At 38.4% G+C, this 25,897-nt stretch overlaps 1 protein-coding gene across 3 annotated transcripts; it reads right to left on the bottom strand.

The window, feature by feature from the left end:
* Positions 1–1,018: 1,018 nt before the first annotated feature.
* Ybx3 (Y-box binding protein 3) lies at positions 1,019–25,897 on the bottom strand. 3 transcript variants are annotated; one of them, XM_026410884.2, is made up of 10 exons: positions 25,405–25,897; positions 21,080–21,143; positions 20,118–20,151; positions 17,609–17,698; positions 15,596–15,718; positions 12,477–12,683; positions 6,421–6,518; positions 4,523–4,694; positions 4,092–4,192; positions 1,019–2,932 (listed from the first exon to the last, which is right to left on the bottom strand). In XM_026410884.2, the coding sequence occupies exons 1-9, from the start codon at positions 25,661–25,663 to the stop codon at positions 4,127–4,129; spliced, it is 1,113 nt and encodes a 370-aa protein (XP_026266669.1). In that variant the 5' UTR covers positions 25,664–25,897; the 3' UTR covers positions 1,019–2,932; positions 4,092–4,126. The 3 variants fall into 3 exon arrangements, with proteins under 3 accessions (XP_026266669.1, XP_077654879.1, XP_026266670.1); XM_077798753.1 differs by lacking the exon at positions 12,477–12,683 and adding an exon at positions 25,229–25,264 and having other exon boundaries at positions 25,405–25,890; XM_026410885.2 differs by lacking the exon at positions 12,477–12,683 and having other exon boundaries at positions 25,405–25,889.

Genomic DNA, 25,897 nt, shown 5'->3' with positions numbered 1-25,897 from the left:
GTGCTCTACCACTGAGCCACAACTCCAGCCCCAGGGGAAAAACATTAAAAATGCTATTCTTAACTGATGAGAAGTGCTTAGTCCGGGAACTCGCACAAATTTGCCTAGAACCCTATGTAAGACTTCATGACTTAGATCAATGCATGAAAGGATGACATTAAGGTAATAAAAGTGGTGATTTCTAGACTTTTATATCACATGCTTCCACTCAACATCCTTTTTGATACAATATTGTCCTATGGAAGTACAAGGAGCAATCTGCTAACTAAGCTCCCTGTGTCATGGGACCAGCATGGATCTCAGTCCCATTATAGCCTCCCATTTATTATTCTGAAAATCTGGGTAGTTCTGGAACTAGCTTCTCAGATAAAATAAAATGCTTTCACAAAGCCTTTTGGGGAAATCACAAAGCTGATCACTGGTATTGACAAGATCATCTAATTTTCAGATTTATATAACAGCACATATTTCTAGTGAGTTTTATTAAACATGTATGCTATAGTACACACATTTCTCTGAGGGCAAGAAATTTTTATTTTCCCTTTCAACTGAAACCACTGCTAATTCTCAGAAGCTTGAACATATGTCAGCTACTTGTTCAAAAATCCCAAGCAAAACATTAACCTTTATTTATCCTAAATACCACTGAGAGCAAAAGAACTTTCAATAATGGTTTCTTTACAATAAACCTAACAACTCCTACATTACCATTACAATTGAGATCCCTGGAGCATAAAAGCACCCAGCATCATTCTTGGCTCATGGTTGGTTTTTCAATTATGTGGTGTTACTAATAGGTATTATGACACCAAAAATAAGCATAACTTGCTGGCTTCAAAACACCAACCATAGTGAAGTATGACAGGTTTCTAGTTGATGTCTGGCTATGCTTCCACACAGGTGGTCTGCTTCCCTAGTCTTATTTACTGTAGACCCATGATTACTTACATCACATTCAATTTGTGTTTAAGAATTAGACTGGTATTTACTGTCAAAGCTTAAGATTCTTTTGCCAAACTCATCACATTGTTTCATTTTCTATAGAAACAGAATAGCTCTAACACTGAAATGGATGGAAGTTTTCAATTGCAATTTTAAAACCTTCAATATTCAACAATAGATTAGCACAATTATTAAGAGCAGTATAACAGAAATATTACATAGCAAGTACAAATGAGAACTATACACATGCTAACAACAGAAAATATGTTTGGTGAGAAAACAGTGTGCCAGGAAGTTGTAATGGTACATTTATATTTTAAATACTGTATACTAAAATTGCTTTAAAATGAGCAGAAACAAAAGAGAAATTTAGAAAAATGATTGTATCACACACAACTATTGTATGGACTTTGAAAATAGATATCTAATGATTGTTTTTAAGTCAAGGTAAGCACAATTTAAACTCATCTCCTTTTCCAAAATTTGCAGTAGTTTGCAAACTGACACACATAAAGACTCACATAAATGGGGTAGCTAAAGTTTAAGAAACAGATTAACTGGTTGCCTTGAGGGAACTGAACTCAGAGGATATATTTTTCTCACAGAATACATTTCTATACCTTTGTGTTTTTTGCCTCCTGTGTACTACCAGTTTTCTTTTTGGAATATTTCTTTTTAAACTTGGAAGGTAACACATGGTTCTTGAACAATACAATTCACCTGCTGCCATTTCTCAAACTATGCTCACTTTGCCTGGAATGTTCTTTGCTCCAGATAATACAAAAAAGGCAAATTTACCAATTTACTCCTCAGCTCAGAAACCCATTTATATTATAGAGAATAACCCTAACCTAAATAAACAAATCCCAATATTATACCATTCTATCCCCATCACCAGGTTTCATTTTTCTTACTAGTACATACTGGCATCTGACATTAAATTCCATCTTTCCTTATTTTCTCAAAGCACTGGTCCAACTATGGCTCAACATGTGGCTAAGGAGCAAAGAATCTGAAGGTATAGCAAGTCTGAGAAGTAACCACATAGTCTGACACACACTGTAATGATTCTCAACCTGAAGCACTGCCCCCCGGGGGCAGAAATTTGTGTAATTGAAAAATAAGGCTAGGGATGTGCCCCTGGGTTCAATCTCTAGTATCCCCCTCTAAAAAAAAAAAAAACAAACACAAATGATTCATGCCTACTACCCAACTTGAACATGAACTTACCAATTCTCAGCTGTACATTTCAAAAGAAATCTAATTTTCTATGATCTCAAACTCAACTAATATTTATTAAATAGCACTAATTCACCTATAATTGGCTTTGAATTTGCCATTATTAACCAAGTTAGGTGAATGAAGAGGGGGAGAAGGAGAGGAAAACATACTGACATAGGAAAATATACTCCAGTTACACATCTTTTCCTTTGAAGGGTAAAAATTTTATTTTTGAGGAATTCATACTGCACATTTTCAAAGAGAGTCACATAAGAAAGCAAAAATGTTATCCTCCCCTCATCCTAGAAATAAATAAGAAGGGCATAAAATTTCTTTTTAAATCATGACACTTGTAAGTTTAGCACCAGCATCCAAAATGAACAAAAAAGGAAAAAAAAAAAGCATTTACTATATATTTCAGATTTCTTTGGTTGGGGTTCTCCCCATGTGGTATTAATATTTCTTCTTTCAATTCATATTACCAAAACAGTAAAAACCAGGAAAAAAATATAAACCTAGTGGTTGCTGAAACTGGGGAGGTTGCTCTCTCGTACTCTGTGCAGACATTCCCGGAATGGCAGCTTGCTGGAAAAATATGCTGACATTTTCATTTCGCAGTTGTTAGTTTCTCAAAGAATAACAGTAAACATTCTAATGTCCAAATCTTGGTTAGTCTTCCACTTTATTGCTTAGATGTTTCTTTGGTGTTGGTAAGGTTGTGGGTGTGCTTTTTGCTTTACTTTTGAATGGTCATTATTCTTTAGGTCACCTGGAAAACATTAAAATCAAACTTATAAAAGTGTCAAAAATGATCAAGTTAAACAATCAAAAGGCAAAAATGATTTTTCATAATTCTAAAAACATGTCAAAGGTTCCAAACAAGATGTATACATCTTAAACAGATTTGTAAACTGTTACTTGTTAATAAAATACTTAGAAATCATAAAAGCAGAATAGTAAAAAAATTATAGAATTACCACCATGAGGCCTTAACAAATAGTTTAACATCCATAACTCTTCATATTATAATATTTTAGTGGCTGCAACATACCTCCTAATACATATCTATCATCATTAATTAGCCTTGTACCCAATGTCAAATTGTACATAGTAGAAAGTTGTTTCCTGCCACATTTTGGATTATTTCTTTAGAAACAATGTCTACAAATAATACTATTTAATAAAAGGCTAAAGCCATTTCAAAACAGTTGATAAATAAAATAAAGGTCTATCAACAACTAAAAAAGAATTAAAAAAAAAAAGCAAGTGACCTTAAAGAAGGAATTTATAAAAACCCCATAATTTTATTTATAAAATTTTAACAATGTCTTAATAAATAACATCAGATTTCATTATATCCCTTTTAACTAAAAACTAATGAAAAGGGCAACAAGCAAGAAATATATAAAACTCCAGGTGACAAACATCACAGACATCACTAAAGCAGAGGATCCATAAGCCACTCAAAATTCAAGATCTCCTAGCAAACTCTGGCTGCAAAACAGTATGTGCTGAATATGTAAATCCTTTGGATGTTACAAAATACACTGTACTGCCTCAAAATAAATAATGGTTACCAAAGGAAAAAAAAAAAGAAAAAAACCAAGCCCATGTCAGGGGCTTGAAAATTATCAAATTGGCCCCTAAGTGCCACGGAATCAGTTTTCTTAAAGAGGTATTAACAGTTAAAAGCTGTCTAGAAAAAAGTTGAATATCAACTGTCTCCATGTATACACCCCCAAAACTTATCCAAATAAGGTCAATCCCAGAGATAGTGAACCACCAAAACAATTTTCCCCAGAATCCCAATGGAGACAGGGGTTGGCACAGATGAATCACAGAACTAGTTTAAATTTCTGCTACTACTGAGAAATCAGTGCTATTTAAAAGAAAATACCAACTCAAGACTGGGCTGCCCATGCTCTTACCCTGCTGGTGGTGAAGGTGCCTGGGGAGCTGGGTGTCACTCAGCACTGCTCTGCTCGGTGGCTGGAGCAGGGTTCTCAGTTGGTGCTTCACCTGCCTTGGTCTACAACACAAAACAAACTGTAAACTAAAATGAATCCACCCTGATGCTATGGGAAGTTTAAAGGGTCCTGGCACATTTAAGAAAATAACCATGCAAAATTTAACTATTCATATGTATGTGAGCCAAAAGATTAGCACTAGAGAAGGGTGGCTTTCAACTGGCCATTAAGCACCACTAGTGCTCCATAATATCTACTGTGTACATACAACTGCTTTCAACTCATGCTTAAAGGCAGCTTCCCTTAACATGAGAGCCCCATTCTTACATGCTAAAGTTTGACATAATTAATTAACAATGATGCAGCAATATCCCTGATGGGCTGGCTTTTACCTCTTTGCCATCTTGTGAAGGAGCATTTGGAGGACGGGGGCGACGTCGATAGTTATAGGGACGCCGGTATCCACGGCGAGCAGATGGCTGGTTTGGACCATTGGCTGCTTGTTGATTCTCTTTATCTTCAGCCTCTCCAACAGCTGGGGCAGGTCGTGGGCGAGGAGGTCCCCTAGAGCAGGAATACAAAGCAAAAGGAACAAGTGCCACAAGACAGGGATTCTCAAGAACATAGGGCTTATTGTTAAAGGTAGAAAGTGAAGTGATTAGTACTTACTGCTAGAATCATTCACAGGCCAATACAGCAAATGGAACAAACTTGTAGTTAAGAAAAAATAAACAACTTATTTCTCTATTATTTTCCTCTTTCATTTGAATACATGTTTGAGTGAACAAACATACACTGAATTTCTACTGTGATTCTATCAGGTACATTTGATAGGCACTAAGGATAGGAAAATGGAAAAAGAAGAGGGATCTGATCAGTCCTTCATGCATAGTCTAGTGGGAACTAAGGAAATTAAACACAGGCAGAAAACATTACTGTCTGCCAAAGCCTGTGCTAGTATATTTTCACATTGAATATTTAATTTCAATGTTAATTCTGTGAGCTAAATTTATAATTAGAAAACCAACAGGTGAAGAGATAAGTATTTGCTTGAACCATTTGGAAGTGCTGCTGCTTTTATTATAGACCAAAAAAAGGCCAAACATGACTTTCCCAAGATCAGGCAGTTAGGGATTACTCTAGCTGGGACACTATGAAGAGACTTTTTGAAACTTTTTAGTATTATGATTATGCCTAAAACTGTAATCTTTTGAGAAAGGAGACATAGCCTAGTATAAATTCATTCTTTCCCAATATAATATACTTGCTCTTTTTTGGGGGGAGGGGGAGAGAGGAGGCAGTGCCAGGGATTGAACCAAAGGGCACTTAACCACTAAGCCACATCCCAGCTCTTGTTGCTTACAGCCTCACTAAATCACTGAGGCCGGCTTTGAACCTGCAGTTCTTTTGCCTCAGCCTCCTAAGCCACTGTGATTATAAATATAAACCACCATGTCCGGCACTTACTTTTCTTTCACTAAATAAATCCTTACCAACAAACTTCAAGGTACAAATTGAGTACCCTTAATCCCAAAATCCCAAACTCAAACTTATCGAGTGCTGAAACAACACTCAGACTTTGGAACATTTCAGATTTTCAGATTATCGATGCTGGAACTTGTAAGTTTCCAAATAGTCCAAAATCTGAAAACTATGAAATTGGAAACACTTCTAGTACAAATAACAGTCCTTCACTAATATTAATACTAGTAATAATATCCTTTATTTGTTGAGAGTACCATACTAATTATCATAGATGAAACAGTACATTTAATCTTACTGGTCACTGTACACTTCTTAATATGCAAATTACAGATCTGGTAGCAACAATTTAACAGAGTCCAGGAACTTGCCCAATGGCATACAACTACTAAATAAAACAATGCAATTTAAATTTAGGCAATGATCCACAGCCCAATTTAATCCCACCAGAAATACTCAAACACTCAATTCTTTTTCACTTGTAACACTACCATTGACTTGCTCACCAATTAATTTCTGTTTCTCATTTAACTTAATTTCATTAAGTATTAATTTATATCCCATGAAAGTTGCAGAATACAAATAGTGGTTTGGTACAGGGATAACTAAACATTCTAGGTATTCAGAAGAGGAAAATTTCACATCACCATAGGAAAACACATGACTGAGTCAAACAACTCAGGCATGTGTTCAAAACAGCCACATCTTCCAAATATGTAATTAATCCACAGAACAAACCCATTGTGCCCGCATCCATTCTACTGTCACTCACAAGTCTGTCATCATTATTGTGGAAAATGTTACGTACCTACGGTACCTTGGGCGATAAGTTGGATTTCTATGAACTGGTCCCGGAAGCTGTGCTCCCTCGGGGACTCCATCCTTCATCTCTCCAATCTCACCAGCCTAGAGAGGGCAATGACAGCGGAAAATAAGTGTCATGCACAGAGAATAGAGCCACACTGTAGTTCGTAAACATTTTTTAAAGTAAAAAAGAAAAATGCTTAACTGCAAAACTGGGCAGTTTTACTGAACTTTTTTTTTTTTTATTTTTTTTATTTTTAGAGGTTTGTGATAGGAAAGGATTCAGTCCTGAGAGCTTTAATAAAGCTCTGAATCCTTTCCTATCTCTGGGCAGCTTTATTTACATTTTGAAACCTGATACACTCAAGTCTTTAATAAAATCTTATTTTATAAAGGGAAATGGAATGGGGCTGGGGATGTGGCTCAAGTGGCAGCGCACTCGCCTGGCATGCGTGCGGCCCGGGTTCGATCCTCAGCACCACATACAAACAAAGATGTTGTGTCAGCCGAAAAAAAACTAAAATAAATATTAAAATTCTCTATCTTTAAAAAAATATATAATAAAGGGAAATGGAATGCCACACTTGAGCAGTGAGACTTTTTTTCAATTGTTTCAAACTCAGATCTACAAACTCCACAAGCTGGTTTTCCCAGTACCACTAAAGGTTTCTATAAAGGTTCATCCAAATCTTATCCCATGGTCTGGAGGTATATTTCAGTGGTAGAGAGGCTACCTAGCATGTGCAAGACCCTCAGTTCCATGCCAGCACTATAAAACCAAACCTTAAAACCATGCTTTCCCCGATGATTTCTTCAGTTTTACCATCTGTGTTAAGTATAACTAAAGAGAAAAATACCTTCTTCTAATTTATTTTAATCTGGGGAAATAAAATTAACATTCTGTATACCCTCTAGAAGGAGGAAAGAAATAAAAACAAAACAACAAACAATAACCCACTGATGCTCTGAGTCTTTTTTTTTTTTTTTTTTTGGTGGGTGAAGAGTCCTGGTGATTGAACCCAAGACTGTTTTACCACTGAGCCACATCCCAAACCCTTCAGAGACAGGGTCTTCCTAAATTGCCCATCTAGCCTCAAACTTGTGATCCTCCTGCCACAGTCACCCGAGTTACAGGAGTTACATGCATGCACCACCATGCCTGGCAGCTCTGAGATTCTTTACAATATAAGCATACAAATCAATCTTATCTGACAAATTACATCCCTTCTACACTTCAAAGGCAAATACCAACCTCCGTATTTCACTAGGAAAAAAGAAATATTTAAGAAGAAAATTTCTGCATTGTTCCATGTGTATTTATTTTCTCCTCTCCTATTACATAGGATAAGTGGTTCAGGCTTGTATCTAAACCAAATCCTCTATATTCTCAGCTAGAGTATGCTAATTCTATTCATCCTCTCCTTCTCTCCCTTCACTATGTAAATTTTTTCCTTCTTTACTCTATAAATGTCCCTTTTCAAGGTATACAATGCACTGAAGTACCATCTACCTTTTTTCCACTTTTTAAATTTTGAAATAATCACATACTTACGGGAAAAAGTTGAAGTACAGAATCTAATTCTCGGGACCCATTAAAGTTTTACCCATTTGTCTCAAGTAATATCCCTAATAGGAAACAAAAACCCCTACCTGTTTAGAAGCATGTGTTGAATTTGTCTTTTTTTGTCTGGAACATTTTGTCAATCTTTACTTGTTTTTCATGATCTTGACAAGTTTAAATATTTTGTAAAAGATCCCACAATTTGGGTTGTGTGGTGTTTCATAATGACTAGACTTAGTTCATGCATCTGAGACCAGAGAGTCAGAGGTGACACAGCATTCTTCTCATTGTATCCCATTAGGTGGCAGATGGCTTCAATTTGTACCATTACTGACAATGTTCCTTTTGCTAAGGTAGCATCTGCCAGGATCTTCTGCTAAAAGTTGACCTGTTCCTCCTCTTTTCTTTTTTTGGTACCAGGGATTGATCCCAAGGTGCTTAACCACTGAGTAACATCCCTAGCCCTTTTCGTACTTTATTTTGAAACAGGGTCTTGGTAAGTTGCTTAGGGTCTCACTGAGTTGCTGAGGCTGGCTTTGAACCTATGATCCTTCTGCTTGAGTCTTCCAAGTTGCTGGGATTATAAGTGTGCACCACTGCATGAAGCCTGTTCCCATTATTAATTATTTTAAAAGGATATATTTTCAGTCTATAAAATCTTGGTCTTCAAAATTTTCAATATGTTCATTTATTATTTATCTGTATGGACTCATAGTTTTCCAGTTTATTCAATGAGTTATATTCTGTTACTATCATTACTGGCCAATAGGAATCCCTTCAGGTTGGCTCATGTCCTCTTGACATGCCTCCAACATTCTTTGAAAAACTTCCTTGCTTTCTGGCACAAGATGTTCCAGGCTTGTGTTTTATTTTCTCTCTCCTAGTTCTGAAATCAGTTGTATCACCAAAGAAACTTCTATTTAAGAGTGGTGGTAATTAGGAGGAAAAATAAATAAATAAAACTTGGGCCCAGGTATGCTCAATGCTGTTAAGAGCATTCCTACTTTCAGAACCTTTTAGTGAAAAGAACTAAAGAAATGTAGTTACCTGTGTACATTCGAATATACGTAATAAGTGCATAGGTGGGTGGGTGTGTAAAATAGGTAATCTCTTTATTAGCCCCACCTAATGGCTTTAGAACCAAGTTGCTGGTGAGGTATATGGGGTAACACACCAGGGGGAACTCACCATTGTAAAATATGAAATTGTGAAACACAAAATTCTTGTCCTGATCTCATCCTCCTGGAGTCACTACCCATTTCTTTGAGCTCCTTTATAGACAAATATATTAAAGACAAAACATCCCCCATTAGTACCACTGCCACCCACAGTAACCACTCCAGAAGCATAAACTTCTTTCCATTTACTATCTCAGTCCAATCAAACTTTGCCCTCCCCATACCTCGGACCTCCAAACCTAATAATTCCCTCTACTGATCAACAGCATCTAAACACATATCCTTCCTAAAATACTTGCTCTGAGGTTCCTTCCCAATGTCCTTTGCCAGATAATATCCCTCATCTTCCTAATCTTTATTACTATGTTCCAGAATCAGTCCCAAGATCATTTTCTCACCTGCACTCATAGTTAATCTCATCTTGCTCTATAGCTTCAAGCATTTTATGACTCCAAATTATACCTGCAGTCCCATGTCTGCCCTTCAGAGGGGACCTCTAGCTTGGCGCATGATCTTCTTTGGTAACTGAAAGGTTTCCTTAGGTCTTTTCAAACACCACTCAGAGAGCTCCAGAGACTTTGTCAACCTTAATACTAAAACTACACAAGGTCTGGGTTGCTTAACACCTCGATTTTGCTGAGGCTGGCTTTGAACTTGTGATCCTCCTGCCTCAGCCTCCTGAGCCACTGGGATTGTAAGTGTGCACCACCATGCCCAGATTAAATGTAAATTGTAACACAGGGGAAAGATCTCCAAAATTTTTTCATCTTTCCCCCCAAATCCAACCTTTTTCAATATCCCTACATTTGTTCAGGTAAAAAAACAAAAAAACAAAAAACAAAGGTATTGTTTGTTTCTTATAACACACATTTATGCCATCATTAAATGCTGTCACATTTATTTTTAAAACATGTCCCAATCCTGACCACTCACTCCCACCTTCCACTGCCAGCCTCTAACCCAACCCACTACTATCTGTGCTTTGGGAAATCACAGTGGCTGACTTCTGCTGTAGTCTCCCATAGTCTGGTCTCCATGAAACAGTCCAATAACTACCCAAGCATTTTTCTTTCTTTTCTGATCAGATCCCTCTTCTGGCTTCTCATCATATTTCAAGTAAGACAAAAGCCCTTTACTGTGCTCTATCAAGGTGCCCAGTTTCCCCTAAGATCTCATACCTACCACTCACACCAACCACAAGCCTGCCTTTAGTTTCCTGAATAAGACAAACTGCTCCTTCTTCAAAAACTTTGACAAAAACATCAATTAATATTTAAAGCATAAGAGTCTAGTGGAATGAGAGAAAAGGAAAGCATGAACAATTTAAATCAACTTCTACCACCTCTTAACAACATCACCTTGGATAAACTTGGATAAAAATGTCAGTTTTTTCAAAAATATTCAAATCTTTTCATTTGCAAAAAAATTATATATAATCTATGTATATATGGAAACCACTGCCAATTTCATAAAGCTAGATGTCAATTTTAATAAGGTACAGAGGACAGAGTAAGAATTGATTCCACTTGGTAGATGCCAAATAATGTCACTCCCTTTCCTTCAAATATTTTCTTAGATGATAATAGTTGGTATTAGCTCAATGAGTCTACTTAATTTCCAAATTAAGTTATTGTCTTTAAAAATGAAATCATTTTAGTTATTTATACATCATGCTATTTTGTGTTCTGAAGCCTAACACAATTGTTACTGACCTGGATAGCATCATTTCCCCTCATTGCACCCAATAAATTTAAATAGTATTGTATACAGAAAGGAATGTTGTCTAAACTTTCTATTTATCAATAGCTTTTAACATCCTACATATCAACCTATACTTTTAGCATATTACAGTGACAACCTTGAAATGGCATAATTATAAGGAACTTGGGAATTTTCATTTGTTGCTCTTGATTTGGCTTTAGGAAACTTATTAATGTCACTTAGTACCCAAACTTGGTTGCAATGTATAGCAAAGAGGTAAAAAGGGAAAATTGTTGAGGACATCTAAGATGGCTTCTACTTCCAAAATGGAATGGGTGAAAAGGTCAGTCTGCATTAAAAACAAGCACATGCAGCTAGATTATTGAGAACAAGCACATATGTTCAACTAGCATCTGCAATGTTCTACAGAGCATTAAGGAGTCACTTTGCTGGAATCTTTAATTCCTAAGGTTAAATATACTTTTTTTTGAGGTGCTGGGGATTGAACCCAGGGCCTTGTGCATGCAAGGCAAGCACTCTACCAACTGAGCTGTATCCCTAGCCCCTCAATATACTCTTTTTACAATGAATGGAAAATATATATACTATACTCTCATAAAATAGGATATGTATGTGTGTATATAATGGCAATAATAATAACACATCAAAAATATAGATATTATAATCTCACAATCTCAATTTTTCCTGTCCTAATTTCCTAGAAGCCCAGAGTTGCCCTAAAGAAACCTACTATGTCTCATGTACCCAAGGTCTCCGTATATGTAAGTCTGCTTGTTATTTTTAGCACATTTGTCAGGGGCAGCTGTTGAGGAGTAGAAGGGAAAAAAACAAGAAGCAATGTAGAAAGAACATAGTCATGCACGATGGGATAGGAGTTGCAAAGACCAGACAGAACATAATGTTCAGTCAAAACATTTTCGAAAGGCAGGGAGAGGAAAACCCTAGGACACAAAGGAGGAAAAAGTAGCTAATGATAAAAATGACACTCTACCCCTGGTTTTCCTACTTCCTGGAAAATGCAAAGTTGGTTTAAGAACAGTGAATTCATAACATTCCTACTAATAATATTGTGTAGTTTTTAAAAAGAGAGAATAAACATTCAACAATTTCTATTTTGTTAGTTTTCTTAAAATCAGCATCACCTCATATAAATTTGGTATTTTATAAGTGTTTTCTATTGCAGGCATAATGTTGCATGCTTTATACGACTTGGTCTGTAAAAACATAGCATTCTTGAAACATCACAGATCATAAGCAGCAGTGGTAAGATTCAAATTCAGGTCTTATGTACTTTTGGAGTGCGAGCTTGTAAATATACTACCTGTATCGCTACTTTCTCTTATTTTTCCTATAAACCAGAAATGCTACCCTACCTTTCTATTACATGCATAGCTCATGTGGTTGTGCTTTTAGAGATGTTTCTAGAATCAATGCTCTGAAAAAGCCCAATGAGGGCCTTGCCTCAGCTTTGGTAGCATCAGGAAGCCACAAGCAAGGTTTTATTTCCAGCTCTTGGTGTTGGAGGCGGAGGAGGAGGAGGAAGAGGCAAAGAAGGATGGAAGGGTGAGGACTGCTGAGAAGTTCCCGGTGCAATTTTACCTGCATTCTGTTGGGATGGGGAAAGACCCGTGAGCGACGGTCAAAGGTCTGTCCCACGTGGTAAGGCGGGAACCGCCGCTGCCGGTACTGAGGGCGGTACTGGGGGCGGCGCAGCTGACTCCGGGCCCCAGAGAACTGCCCGTCAGTGGCAGGGGGGTCAAATCCTTCACTGCTGCCGCTCCCTTCCTCCTCCTCCTCCCCAGCGTACTAGCGAAGCAAAGAAACAGAGGTTCAGAGGAAGTTTCAGCAAGGGAAGGACCAAAGAACACCACACTTAGGATGATTAACACCAAAAGCAGAAGGAAAAAAAAATATATTCCCAAAGCAATACAATAATCCCTTTCAATATACAGACAAAATGCATTTAGCCCAAGTTATCATGGGATTCCCTGGGATAAATTACATTAAGGTTAAAGTAGATCTATGCAGATGAAACACCAAGCAGAAAAGCAAGAGCAATAAATCTGTAACAAATTTCATAGTCAGTCCTCTAATCAGAATGGGTAACCAGCTGACCAACCACCCAAAGGACATCTACACAATTTGTAATAATTGGCTCATTTAAATGTGTCTCTTCCAACATTTACCATCCATTGGGACAAAAGAGAACATCAAGAAAATCTATATTTTTGTGATATTATGAGAATACTTTCTTTTGCAGTACTGGATATTGAATACAGGGACACTTAGCTATATCCCCAGTGCCCCTGCAACCTTTTAAAGCTTGAGACAGCATCGTCTTAAATTGCCAGGGGTTGCCTTAAATTTGCATTCCTGCCTAAATCTCCCAAGTCACCAGGATTACAGGCATGCGCCACTGCTTCCAGCATGAGCCTATGTAACCTAAGAGGAATATTTCCTAAGATGCTTCTCAAAATGTGGTGGGGTCTTTGAAACCTTCCAAAGTCAGCAAAATCAAAATATCCTCATACTAAGGTGCTATTTTTCTTTTCTCCATTAATCTCTCATAAGTGACTGGGTTTCACAGGTTACAATGACATGCAATCTATAGGCAGACAAATACAGAATAAATGAGAGTTCACCAATCTATTAAACTATAAAAAGGATCTGTAAATGTGTAAGGCAAAACCACTCCAATCATAATAAAAAAATGTTACATTAATGTATAATGAGTTATTTTAAATTTAATTTCTAATATGATTTTGTGTGTGTGTGTATGTCGGGGGTACTGGGGAATTGAACCCAAGAGTGCTTTGCCACGGGGAGCTACATACACCCCAAAACCTTTTTTTATTTTGAGAAAGGGTCTCGCTAAGTTGCTCAGGGAGGGCCTCACTAAGTTGCTGAGGCTGGTCTTGAACTTGTGAGCCTCATGCCTCAGCCTCCCAAGTCACTGGAATTACAGGCATGCAGCACCACACATGGCTAACAGTATTGATATAAACACACTTTAACCCTAGGATCCTAAAAAAAAAAAAAAAAAATCTAAGTGCATAAATAGATCCCAAAACCAAAAGTTTAAAAACCAAGGGACTGCTTTATATTTTTAGAAATATTAGTTTTAAAATATTTTAACAAATAGTAATGAGTCATTACCATTTCTAAACAGACCCCTATTAATAAAGGGAACCATTTTACATTTTTGATTATATTTAAAATTACTATATCACATCACCATTAAAAAATTAAAAAGAACTTTACAATAATAATAAAGCCACCTGTGTTGACCATACTCGACAAACAATGAACAAGTTGTCCATATTTAGATATTACAACAGAAAACTTCCATTTATAAACACTTGGAAGAATTTCGAAATTTTTATTTCTAAGTATTTTTTCTAGCTTATGGAGGAAAAAGTCTTAAAAAAATTTTTACTTGACAATTTTTCTGGCACTTTTACTTCTGAATCAACTAGGAGTCATATTAATCACAGCTAGAGTTCTGTATATGAAATGAACTTGTAAGTTAACATGAGGAAGTAAACTGCTACTATAGCTCATTCCTACCACAACAATCTGGCTAATTCTTAAAAATGAAGTACAAAATAAAAGAAAAATATAGAACAAGTGAAACACCCTAACAAACATGAGGGGGGGAAAAAAATCAACTTAGCCAGGGTGTGAATATGATAGAAAAAGAAAAAAAAGCATTTAGTAGAAGGTATGTCAATTCTCAATCCTCAGGTTTTGTTCTACTGATATTTTTCAGAAGTTTCTTTGCAAGATATAGGTAGCCCATCCTGTGCTCACAAAACATCCTGAGTTTTATTCTATGGTGCTGAACCTTGGTTCTTACTCTAAAAAAAGATAATGTGAGATAATAAAATTATCTAGATTTTTATCAATTCATAATGAACTCAAATCTAATAAGGTCTTTACAACCTTATAAGGGTTCCCTTATGCAAGCCTTGAGAGGACCCCTTTAAATTCAGCCTCCGTAGACAGGGACCAATCTAAAGAACCAAAAACCTCATTGCTTCTTCACTTTAAAATAGTAGCAAAATGTTTCACTAAATAAAAGAGTTTAACTGAGAAAAATCACATTTTGTGGCCAGCACTTTTGACTGCCTATTCTCTAACTATTCATCATTCTTCCTTGCTAACCAAATACTGATTTTCTTTGAGGTCAACAGTGTCAGTTTCAAGTAAGGAACAACAGATTTTAAGATATAGGTGGCAATCCTATCCCCTATGCCAACAAATGCCACGTGACTAGGTTTGGCCAGAGGAAAGAAACAAATGAAGACAAAGCCTTTATTATCTTGGCACTGCCTACTTTTTAAATCTCTTTATTACAAAAATGTCTGTTACTTGCAGCCAAATACATCCTGACAAAACTGCTAACTGGCAAGTTTCCAAGCGGCGCAATCACTTGTCTTGCCTCCAGGAGAATATAAGACATTTGTTTCCATTTCATTAAGTGGTTTTGTTTTGTTTTTGTGATACTGGGATTTGAACCCAGGGGAACTCCACTACTGAGCTACATCCCCATCTTTTTAATTCTACTTTTGAGACAGGGTCTCACTAAGTTGCCCAGGCTGGCCTAGAACTTGAAATCCTCCTGCCTTAGCCTTCCAAGTCACTGGGATTATAGGGGTGTGCCACCACAACTGGCTGAAAAAATTTCCAATCACTAATTAGAAACAGACTCAACATACATTACGGGGAGGTCCACGGCGTCTGCCATAGTAGCCACGTCTATAACGGCGCCGATCAGCAGCATATCGACTCCCTTCTACAGGAACTCCATCTGGGCCAGTCACATTGGCTGCTTCAGCACCCTGAGGAAGAAAATGAACAGACAACCTCCAAATAAATATTCCTTAATGGTAAAGAAATGAGATAATATAATCTTCCTAAAATGCTGAAACTTAGGTTACCCCAAGAAGTACCAAGAGAATCCCTCTCATTTAGCTCTGTGTAGCACTGAGTTATTTAATTTTATTCCAAGACAGGGTGTCTTACTAAGTTGTCAAGACTGGCCTTGAACTTGATCCTCTGCCTCAGTCTCCCAAGTAGACAGGATTGAAGTGATGTGCCACACCAAGTCAGCACTAAGTTACTGAAAGTAAAACTTCTCCCACCTTGGCACCAACAAGAAGAAAGGGTCTTTGATTAAGTAAAACAGTCTCCACACAAGCAATTCCTCTTTATACCTTCCTATTGTGCTTGAAATAGATGAGCATTCTTATCTCAGGAGCCGAAGTATAAAATAATGCTTCAAAAATATAAAAGTAAAATTGTGACAAAGGACATTAAAAATAGCCTATCAGACTTTATATGCATGTGGAAAGGGCAGGTGCATGGGAGTTAGTCAATCAGTTTATCATTCATTCAGCTGCTATGATTCCCTGCCACAGCAAATTTACAAAAAGACTACTGATTAAAATCAAAACATGAGGAACATTTAGTAGTATTGTAATTAAATAAATAATGGCATAAAAAATTCTTCAAGATGGCCCATAGGCTTTCTGGATTGACAGCCTCTGAAAAAAACATGGCTATCAAAACACCTCAGTTTTCTTGAGACCCAAAGAAAGAAGAGTGATTATATTCAATGTGAGTCTTCTTTTATTGAGAATAAAATATATAGTAGTGCCTACAAATCAATCCAAAAACTTTAGCCTTATAAATTTTCTGCCCTAAAGCATTTTTTCTTTCTTTTTTTTTTTTTTAGTACCAGGGATTGAACCCAAGGGTGCTTAACCACTGAGCCACATCTCCAGCCATCCCCAGCCATTTTTATTTTGTCGAGACAAGGTCTCTCTAACTGAGTTGCTAAGGTTGGCTTTGAATTTGTGATCCTCCTACCTCAGCCTCCCAAGCAGTTCGGATTATAGGCGTGCACCACTGTGCCAGGCAATTTCTCTCTATTTTTAATGCCATGTGACAAATTATAAATATTTGGTTCCAAAATCAAACGGGCATTTTACAAATTGGGGGAAATTAGCTTCTTTCACAATCAGTGTTTATCATTTATTAAATAAAATTTTAAAAATGTCTTATTTAATTTTCTGAAGAATGTTAGACAGGTGAAGAGAGATGTAATGACATTTAATAATGAAAAATATTTCTACTTAAGCCAGGCTCAGTAGCTCAAGCCTATAATCCCAGGTACACGAGAGCCTGAGTCAGGATAATCACAAATTTGAGCTCAGCCTGAGCAACTTAGCAAGATTCTGTCTCAAAAAAACAAAAAATAAAAAGAGCTGGAAACACAGATTAATGATAGAGCACTCCTGGGTTTCACACCCATTATCACCAAAAAAAAATTTTTTAATTAAAAAATAAGAATGTACTACTATTATTCCTTTCATTCATTTTTATTTTCTTGGTACCAGGGATTGAACCCAGGAGTGCTTAACCACTGTGCCACATCCCCAGGCCTTTTTTTCTTTGTTTCAATACAGAGTCTCACTAAGTTGCTTAGAGCCTCCCTAAATTGCTGAGGCTGGCTTTTAACTCATGATCCTCCTGCCTCAGCCTCCCAAGTAACTGGTATTATAGGCATGCAACACTATGCCCAGCTGCTACTATTATTTCTGCTTAAAAGTCACTTACTCCTCTCATACAAAAAAATCCAACAAATATTCATAGGAAATCCAAAGGCCATTTTTTATGCCACAAAGCTAGTTGCCAGTATAGTTTGTAATGCAACCACAATTTCTCACCTTTTCTCCTTCAACCACATCAAACTCCACAGTTTCTCCATCTCCTACACTACGCAGATATTTCCGTGGGTTATTCTTCTTGATGGCAGTCTATCAAAAAAACAAACATTGCATTTAAGATGTATTTCAATATTAAAGCAAGTTCATCACAATCAAATTTACATATTGAACTTGATTGAAGCAACTGTTGTCCTATTATTACTATTATCATTCTTCTACTACTCTGAACCTCCAAAACAACAAAAACCTTACAAAACTACAGTCCATTACTTTCTTGGTTTATTGTTCTTCAAAATTCATCTTGGCAAGTGGATTAAAGAGAAATACATAGTTATTACAAACTTGTTTTGCTCTGATCATCATATTGGATAGATTAGTTACGTCAAACCATTAAGCTTCAAAAGTCGAAGTGCAGCTTCATACACACAAGCACACATTTTAGGTACAGATGCTCTGTAGACTAGACAAAATTGTAAACGTTAAAAGAACGTATAAAATGTGAACATGTGGTGGGTGATGAAGAACAGAAAAAAACAATAAAAAGAAATGCCAAGGAGATAAATATTCCTTTTTCGGGGAGGAGTTTGAACTCAGGGGTTCTTTACCATTAAGCTACAACCTCACAAAGTTGCTATGGCTAGCCTTGAACTAGCAATCCTCCTGCCTCAGTCTCCCCACGTTGCTGAGATTACAGGCATGCACCACCTGGTAAATACAATTACTTCAGGAATCAAAATATTAGTGATAATCTCGCATCTCCCCTGCCATCCCATTTTGTGGATAAGGAAATGCTGGGCTGACAATTAAGTGATTTATCTGAAGCCACAAAGCTAACAGCCCTGATGGGGAGAAGGCAGTAGAGAAAATTCAGATCCCTCTACTGTACCTGTATGAAATTCATTGAATATTTTTCCCATCACTTCATTCACTTGATAATTACTCCCTAAAGGTTTTCCAATAACTCATTAAAAGCTTAATGAAGATGCTATTCTGCCTAAATATCTGCTTATGAAAAGGCCCCTTTCCCTTTTTCAATCAATGAAAGGGAGAGAATATTTCTCTTGCAACAAATTTCCATTTCTTTGGCCGGTATCCCTAAACAGTTAAAGGGGCTCTGGAGTTTGCATGGAACTAGGTCAACCTTATTTTATAAAGCGATTAGGCATGTGTAATCCGGCCCTTCCCCTACTCTGAGTAGGAGGCAGAGGGGGGAAAAAAAGATTGAGCCAATAGGGCAGAGACCTCACCCACAGAGGAAAAAAGGCAGCTCAGGACAGGATATCTGCGCAGGCAGCACGAATGTTCAGCCATTCCAAAAACAGCCCCTCCCTACCGGCTTGTTCCCTTTTTCCTGTTAAACTGGGCAGGCCTCAACACAGAGGTGACTCACCACACAACCTCATGGGGCTGGAATCAGGTCATACACTCACAGGCAAATAAGCCGGCCACCAGCACAGAGAAACTCCTTTACTCTAACAGTCACTGAATGGAGCTCTTACCCCGGAATGTCTATGAACCTCCAGATATTACAAGCAACACTTTATTTTCAGTATGCTATTATTTAAAAGTTACTGTATCATCCAAAAAAAAAAAAAAAATCTACTCAAATTATCTATGTAAAAATGAAAATATATCCAATCAAGCAGAAATATAAAGGATGGAAAAACCACAACCAGAGAGCTTTTCAGATACTGCTATCTCCACACGCAAATTCCATCCCAACACACACACAAACCTAAATAGGAACACAAAAAATACAGAAAACCAGATGCTCTTGAGACCTACAGGTAAATGCACTGGCATTTGGTACCTACTGCCATACTACATGAAAAACACTTATTTCAGCCAATTCACTGAAGGCTAAACATACAAAAAGAATAGCCAACATAGGTACAACTTCTCTGTATTTTAAAGCAAGTATTCTAGGACATATAATAGGATAAACAATATCCTAGTCTAATAATGTAAAGAAAGAAAGACAGCTATAACAGATGCCCAACTTGTATATACCTTAGCCATTTTCTATATTTCCTTCATAAGAGAAGGTGGATCTTCTGACTTGGACATGTGCTAAGCATGCTTATATTAATAGGAGAACTGTCTTGGGGAATCGGAAGTTTTCTCACACACACACACTCCAACCATCTGATTCACTGTGCTGTTTACCTCAAGTTATAGGAGCTTTAACCAACACCCATGCAAAAGCCAGATGATTGAAGAGAACCCGCCCTATAAGGAGAATAGGATGCTAATACAGAAACAGAACGGTTTTTGCTAAGGGTGCAGGCTTTAAAAAACTGGTTCAACTAAATTACTCCATTCATCTGCAAAATTAAAACTGAAAAATAATTAATGATGGGACAGGAGAGTTTCTCTGCACTCTTAAAATGTCTCAAACACAGAAAGAGTTTAGAATACAATAAGTTGTAGGACTCGCTTCAGAGAAACAGCAGCAGTTTATAAATACCCTTCCTTATACAACAAACATTATATTTACAATTCCTCTTACCTGATGTACAAATACATCTTCTTTGGTGTCATTTCTGTTGGGAGACAAAAACTCACCATTAGAGGTACTAAATATGTGGATAAACCTAAAGAACAATGTATCATAACTTCAGATCCCAAGACCTTTACAACATAAATTTTTGTGTATCCTCTAAATTTTGACACCTAGAATCCATCCTCATTAAAAACTAACTGCCAAAATACCCATCCTACTTTTCCACATTACCACAGTGCTAGAGCCAAACACAGGACTCAACATACAGAAACATCCCTTTCCTCTCATCTCTTCCTAAATCACATGGTATGTAACCAGAGCCCCAGATTTTCCTCCCAGCAAAAGCAAAGCAAGACAGTCAAAAGGACAGGGCACAGCTGTGAACTAGGCTCTCCTTACACTGAAACTTAAAACAACCTTCCCACCACTCCACCCCACCCTACCTCACCAAAACAGACAAGGAAGAAACTAAAAGAATTCGTTTAAAGAGGGAGGGAAGCAGAGAAAACTACAATGTTCTATTAAAACATCTTAATTCTCAAGAGCTTGGTGTATCCTCTTTCCTGTATGGTTATGAGTTACCATACTTTAAAGAAAACTGGTTTCCTCTGAGGACCTGGACCAGACCCGGGTACAGATCCAGCTCAATTACTGACTAGTGTATGACCTAAGGAAAGTTGCTTGACCAGTCTCAGACTTCATTTCTCCGTCTGTGAAATTATGGATAGACTCATTTATTCTTCCAATTTCTGATGTTTTTCTACTAATAATTAGACACTTTGAAATCAGTTATGTTAGTGTTCTAGACATATTTTGATTAAAATTCAATGACCAGTTGCTTAAAAATGAGAATATAGTGCTTATACCTTAAAAATGTATACAACCCATTAAAAGTATGGTAAAGGATTTATAACTGCAGGTGCTACAACATAAGTGTAAATTTAAAACACAGATGTACACATACATACCGATTTATAAATCCATATCCATTTCTGACGTTGAACCATTTGACAGTGCCAAGGACTTTGGTGGCTAAAATGGAATTAAGCAGATAAATTATATCTGACCTACAAAGAGATAAAGCTTATATCACTAAGATCTTGATAACATTATACAAAACCTAAACATACCTAAGTAAACCGTTAACAGCTTAATTCCAAAATAAATTAGGAAAAGAAAATGGAGCAAGATATCATAAGGAGTTACTTTTCAGAAAACTAAACCTTTCTTCTTTGTTCAACTTTTCATTAAAGTTGTAAGCCAGAGTGGTCACAATTCTACACAGTAATTAAATTCTGCAGTAATTAAAAATTAAGAAAATGTTGGGAGAAAAAAGTGCTGCTTAAGATTCAAATTCCAGGGGCTGGGGATGTGGCTCAAGCGGTAGCGCACTCGCCTGGCATGCGTGCAGCCCGGGTTCGATCCTCAGCACCACATACCAACAAAGATGTTGTGTCCACCGAAAACTAAACAATAAATATTAAAATTTAAAAAAAAAAAGAGATTCAAATTCCAAGTATTAATGCAGAAAAATTTAGTAAGTGTGAAAGAGGAGCAACCTTGAGGGGGAGTGTAGATAAATGAATGACCTCACCACACCATTTTCAGACTTGAAACACTAAATAAACCTGAATAAGAAACCCCCTATCTCTGTCTCTCTCAGTCTCTCCTCTCACTCTCTCTTTAAAAAAAAAAAAAAGAAACCCCCTAGCTTATTGTTAATAGGCAGTCTATAAAACAGTCATCTTCTAGTCAAATGGGGGCCTACCAGGAGTCAAGAGTATTAATAGAACTGATGCTGTCTCAATCCAGTTCTGTACTTACCACCCTGAGACATGATGTAACAGGCTTTTCAAACCACAGTGAAGAATTCTGGCTGTTTCATTGTTTACCCTACTCTCTTCAGTAGGTGGGAATTAAACTTGACATTTTCTATAAAATCCTCCTTTAACTTGATTATTGACTCTACATTCTGTCATGAGCAAGACCATTTCTATAGAATGACAAATTTTAGATTTAAGAGAAAAAGATCTAAACAAATTATTAACTTCATGTAACTGTATTTTGTAGATATTTACTTTAACTATTTTAAATAGTGTTCTTGGAATCAGTTGTGAATGTCAAATTTAATGCCTCTAAGGAAATACCTATGTGTAAATTCAGGAAATGCATAAAGAATTATCTAGATTCAATGAAACAGAACCTGACAGAAGATTACTATTTAAAATAAAAGTAGAGAATGGAAGTCATAATTAACATTAATCCAAGCTGCTGTACTATAAAATAAATAATAAGGCTTCAGTTTTTAAAATTCAAAACTAAAATAGTAATTAGAACTTGCTATGTTATGTTGTGGGCAGGGTTTTTCATTTGCTCAAAAATTAACAACCTAGAAAAATAAAGATTAAGGATTCCTAATTCAGCCAGGAGTGATGGCACATGCCTGCAATCTCAGCAACCTGGGAGGCTGAGGCAGGAGGATCACAAGTTCTATGCAAGCCTCAGCAACTTAGCAAATCCTATCTCAAAAATGGCTGGGGATGTAGCTCATTTGTAAAGTCAATCCCAAGCACCCCCACCCACAAAAATCCAAATTCTATCACTATTTCCAAGGACTTTAATCAAACAAAATAGTTCACTCTTTCTTAAAACCATAATTATAAACATACTTCATATATGCAAGGGAAGAGTGTTACAAAGCAGGGCAACCTTGAGGGAGAATGTAAATGAAGTTACTATAAGGCTTTCATAATGTTCACTAGGAAGCTTTATTTCAGCCTGGCATGGTGGCCTAACCCTATAATTCCAGGCACTAGGAGGCTCAGGCAGGAGGACTGCAAGTTTGAGGACAGACAGCCTCAGCTATCAGAAAGGCTTGTTAGATGCAGTGGCATACCTGTAATACCAGCAGCTCAGGAGGCTGAGGCAGGAAGATCAGAAAGCACAAAGCCAGCCTCAGCAATTTAGTGAGACCCCTTCTCTAAATACTGTATTTAAAAAGGGAAGGAGGGGAGGTGTAGGGAGGGGGAGCATGGGAGGAATAGATGAATTCTATCTAGATAGGGCAGAAGGGTGGGAAGGAAAAGGAGGGTGCAGGGGATTAGCAAGGATGGTGGAATGTGATAGACATCATTATCCAAAGTACATGTATGAAGACATGAACTGGTATCAACATACTTTATACACAGCCAGAGATATGAAAAACTGTGCTGTATAAGTGTAATAAGAATTGTAATGCATTCCGCTATCATTTATTTTTTAAAAATCAATTAAAAAAAGGGAAGGAGATGTGGTTAAATGCCTGGCAAAAAAGAGAAAGAGGCCCTAAGCAATTTAATGAGACCCTAAGTCAAAAAATAAAAAGGGGTGGGAATAAGTACCTGTGGTTTTAAAATCCCAAGTACAAAAAAAAAAAAAAAAAAAAAAAAGAGAAAGTTTTATTCTATCCATGTAAATATTTTCCCAGGACTATGTGCTCTACGAACTGAAGTTCTCTACGAACTGAAGTTAAGGCCAGTGAAAAACTAGAATTAGAGAATCCAAGAACAGATATCCATTTCAGTCAGCACTGTGTCTAGCACATTTTGGGCATCCATGTGTTTGCTTGGCAAAGGACAGAAGATGGCAGAACACACTGGACAGAGACAAACAGTGTTGAAGTGTCATGTGGAAGGCTGTCCTTCATTTTGAGACAGTTTGGATCTAGCTGGGGGAAGATAAAAGACTTCAGAGTCCTCACCAGGCGATCTGGTAGGAACAGAACAGTAGTTGGAAATTGATACGCTTTCTTTATCTTTAAGGATAATATCTGCTTTCCTTATTTAAGAAAGGTACAGGATTAAATGAAAAAAATGCAAAAGCTTCTGTTGAAAATAGCATATTATTAAAAACATAACAATGCTCTGGATGACATGAGTGTCTCTCCCACAAATTTTGCATTGGAGGTGTTTCAAAAAATACTCAGTGGAAACAATATCATAATTATAATATTAATAGATTTAAGTTTTTTTTTAAGTCCAGCATAAAAAGAGGGTTATTTAATTTCTTAACTCACACAGGTTATACTTTGCATGCTGTTTGGCAGAAACTGACCAAAAATTCTTGGAAAAAGAAAAGTGGTCCCCAAGGTGGAGAACACTAAATCCTGTTATCTTTCTTTGCATTATTGCCTCTACTCTCTAATTGGGAGGCAAGGCTCAGAGAAATCACACAAACATGCCCCACCCAAAACAAGGAAAAACTTTTCTGAAGCATCCTACACCATCTGTTAACTTTCCGGTTTCAAAGGGTGAATGCTGTGCGCACACACCCTTCAAGTGAGCTTATTCACCACCCACCTGCTTTGCAAGCCTGTTTAAAGCCTCACTCAGGGCGTTTCTCAAAAGATGAGAACACTGAAATATATGACAAAACCAATAACCACCACAAAAACCCTTTCTAAGTCTCTGCCCCCCAGATCTGAACTTCTCATCTTCCTGTTTCCCTTCCTAAGTCACAAGTCCCAAGGTAACCGTGTCTTGAACAGACGTCATACCCCACTTCCGACGAAGTTTTTTCAGCTGCTACACCACGTGCGTTCCCACAGTCCAGGAAGAGGGAAACGGGTAGCGATTGGTGAACACTGAAAGGCTCTTTGCATCAGTGGGCACACAAGGGGGAGGAGGACGCGAGACCAAGACCCAAGTTTCCCAGAGAGGATTGCAACATCTCTTTGCCGGCATGTGGCCGACTGAAGCATGGCGTCTTTCCCAAGCCCATGTGGGAAGGGCGTCGGGGACAGACACCTGAGCCTGCCCGGCAGTCTTTCCACTTTCCTCTCCGCGTCTCTTTCTGCGCCTTCTGCGTCCCCAAAGGAAATGCTGTCCTTTCCCATATACTAAGCAAGAACTGTCCAGGGCCCACGTGTTTGTCGCATCACTACATCCACAAGGATCCCTACCCCGGGTCTCTTTCCCCACATGGACTCTCCTTTTCTTTTTGGATAAAGGCATTCTCCACTACAAGAATGAGTGGCAGTGCCCGCTTGTGTGACAGAAGTTACGACCCCAACTTGGCCGTTCGGAATCAGGAGGAAGGTGCAAAAGGGTCGCGTGGAGCGCAGGGCGCGGCGCGCTCACCTGGCAGCGCCTGCAGGGCGGGGAGCCAGCGGCAACCTGCACCGGGGCGAGGGGACCCGGTGTTGTCAGCCTCTCCTGACTGGGTGGGAACTCTGCGGGAGCTGCCCACTCCTGCTCGGGGGCCGGCCGCCGGCCTCCCCACTTGGAGCAGCACCGACCATCCCACGCTGACTCACCGAGAACTTTTTTCTCCGCGTCTTCGCTGCCGGCGGTGGCTGAAGAGGCGGGGGCCGCGGTGCCCGTGGCTGCCGGGGCCGCGTCCCCACCGGGGTTTCCTGCGACGAGGGCGGCGGGCGCGGGAGCCACGGCCTGGGGCGCACCGCTGCCCACAGGGCTCTTGGGCGCGGGGTCCTGGGGCGCCGCGGCGGCCGCCTCCGCCGGAGCCTGCGGGAGGGTGGTGGTGGTGGTGCTGGTGGCCTCGCCCGCCTCGCTCATGCCGCCTCCTCTGCTCTCACTCGGGCACCTCGGTGGCGGTTGGTCGGCGGTTGGCGCGGCTGGTGGTCGCGACGGCCGGGCTCGCTCTCAGGGAGGCCGGTGCGGATCTCGCGGCGCAGGCGGCGGCGGCCGAGGGGGCGTCTCGCGGCGGAGGCGGCTCGAGCTCTCAGGCTGCGCGCTCGCGCTGGGGCTCCTCGCTGGATCTTACTGCCCCAAAAATGGCCCCGCACAAGT

Source organism: Urocitellus parryii, chromosome 5 (assembly GCF_045843805.1).
Source record: "Urocitellus parryii isolate mUroPar1 chromosome 5, mUroPar1.hap1, whole genome shotgun sequence".
Classification (NCBI taxonomy): Eukaryota; Metazoa; Chordata; class Mammalia; order Rodentia; family Sciuridae; genus Urocitellus; species Urocitellus parryii.
This window is presented reverse-complemented; position numbering and strand designations above follow the sequence as displayed.

Bases quoted from the DNA above. Each gene is read 5' to 3' on its own strand.
- Ybx3 (XM_026410884.2), bottom strand. From the start codon at position 25,663: ATGAGCGAGGCGGGCGAGGCCACCAGCACCACCACCACCACCCTCCCG. The intron at 21,144-25,404 runs GTGAGTCAGCGT...ATTCCATTTTAG, and splicing joins CGCGGAGAAAAAAGTTCTCG to CCACCAAAGTCCTTGGCACT. The intron at 6,519-12,476 runs GTAAAATTGCAC...TGCCCTCTCTAG, and splicing joins CCCATCCCAACAGAATGCAG to GCTGGTGAGATTGGAGAGAT.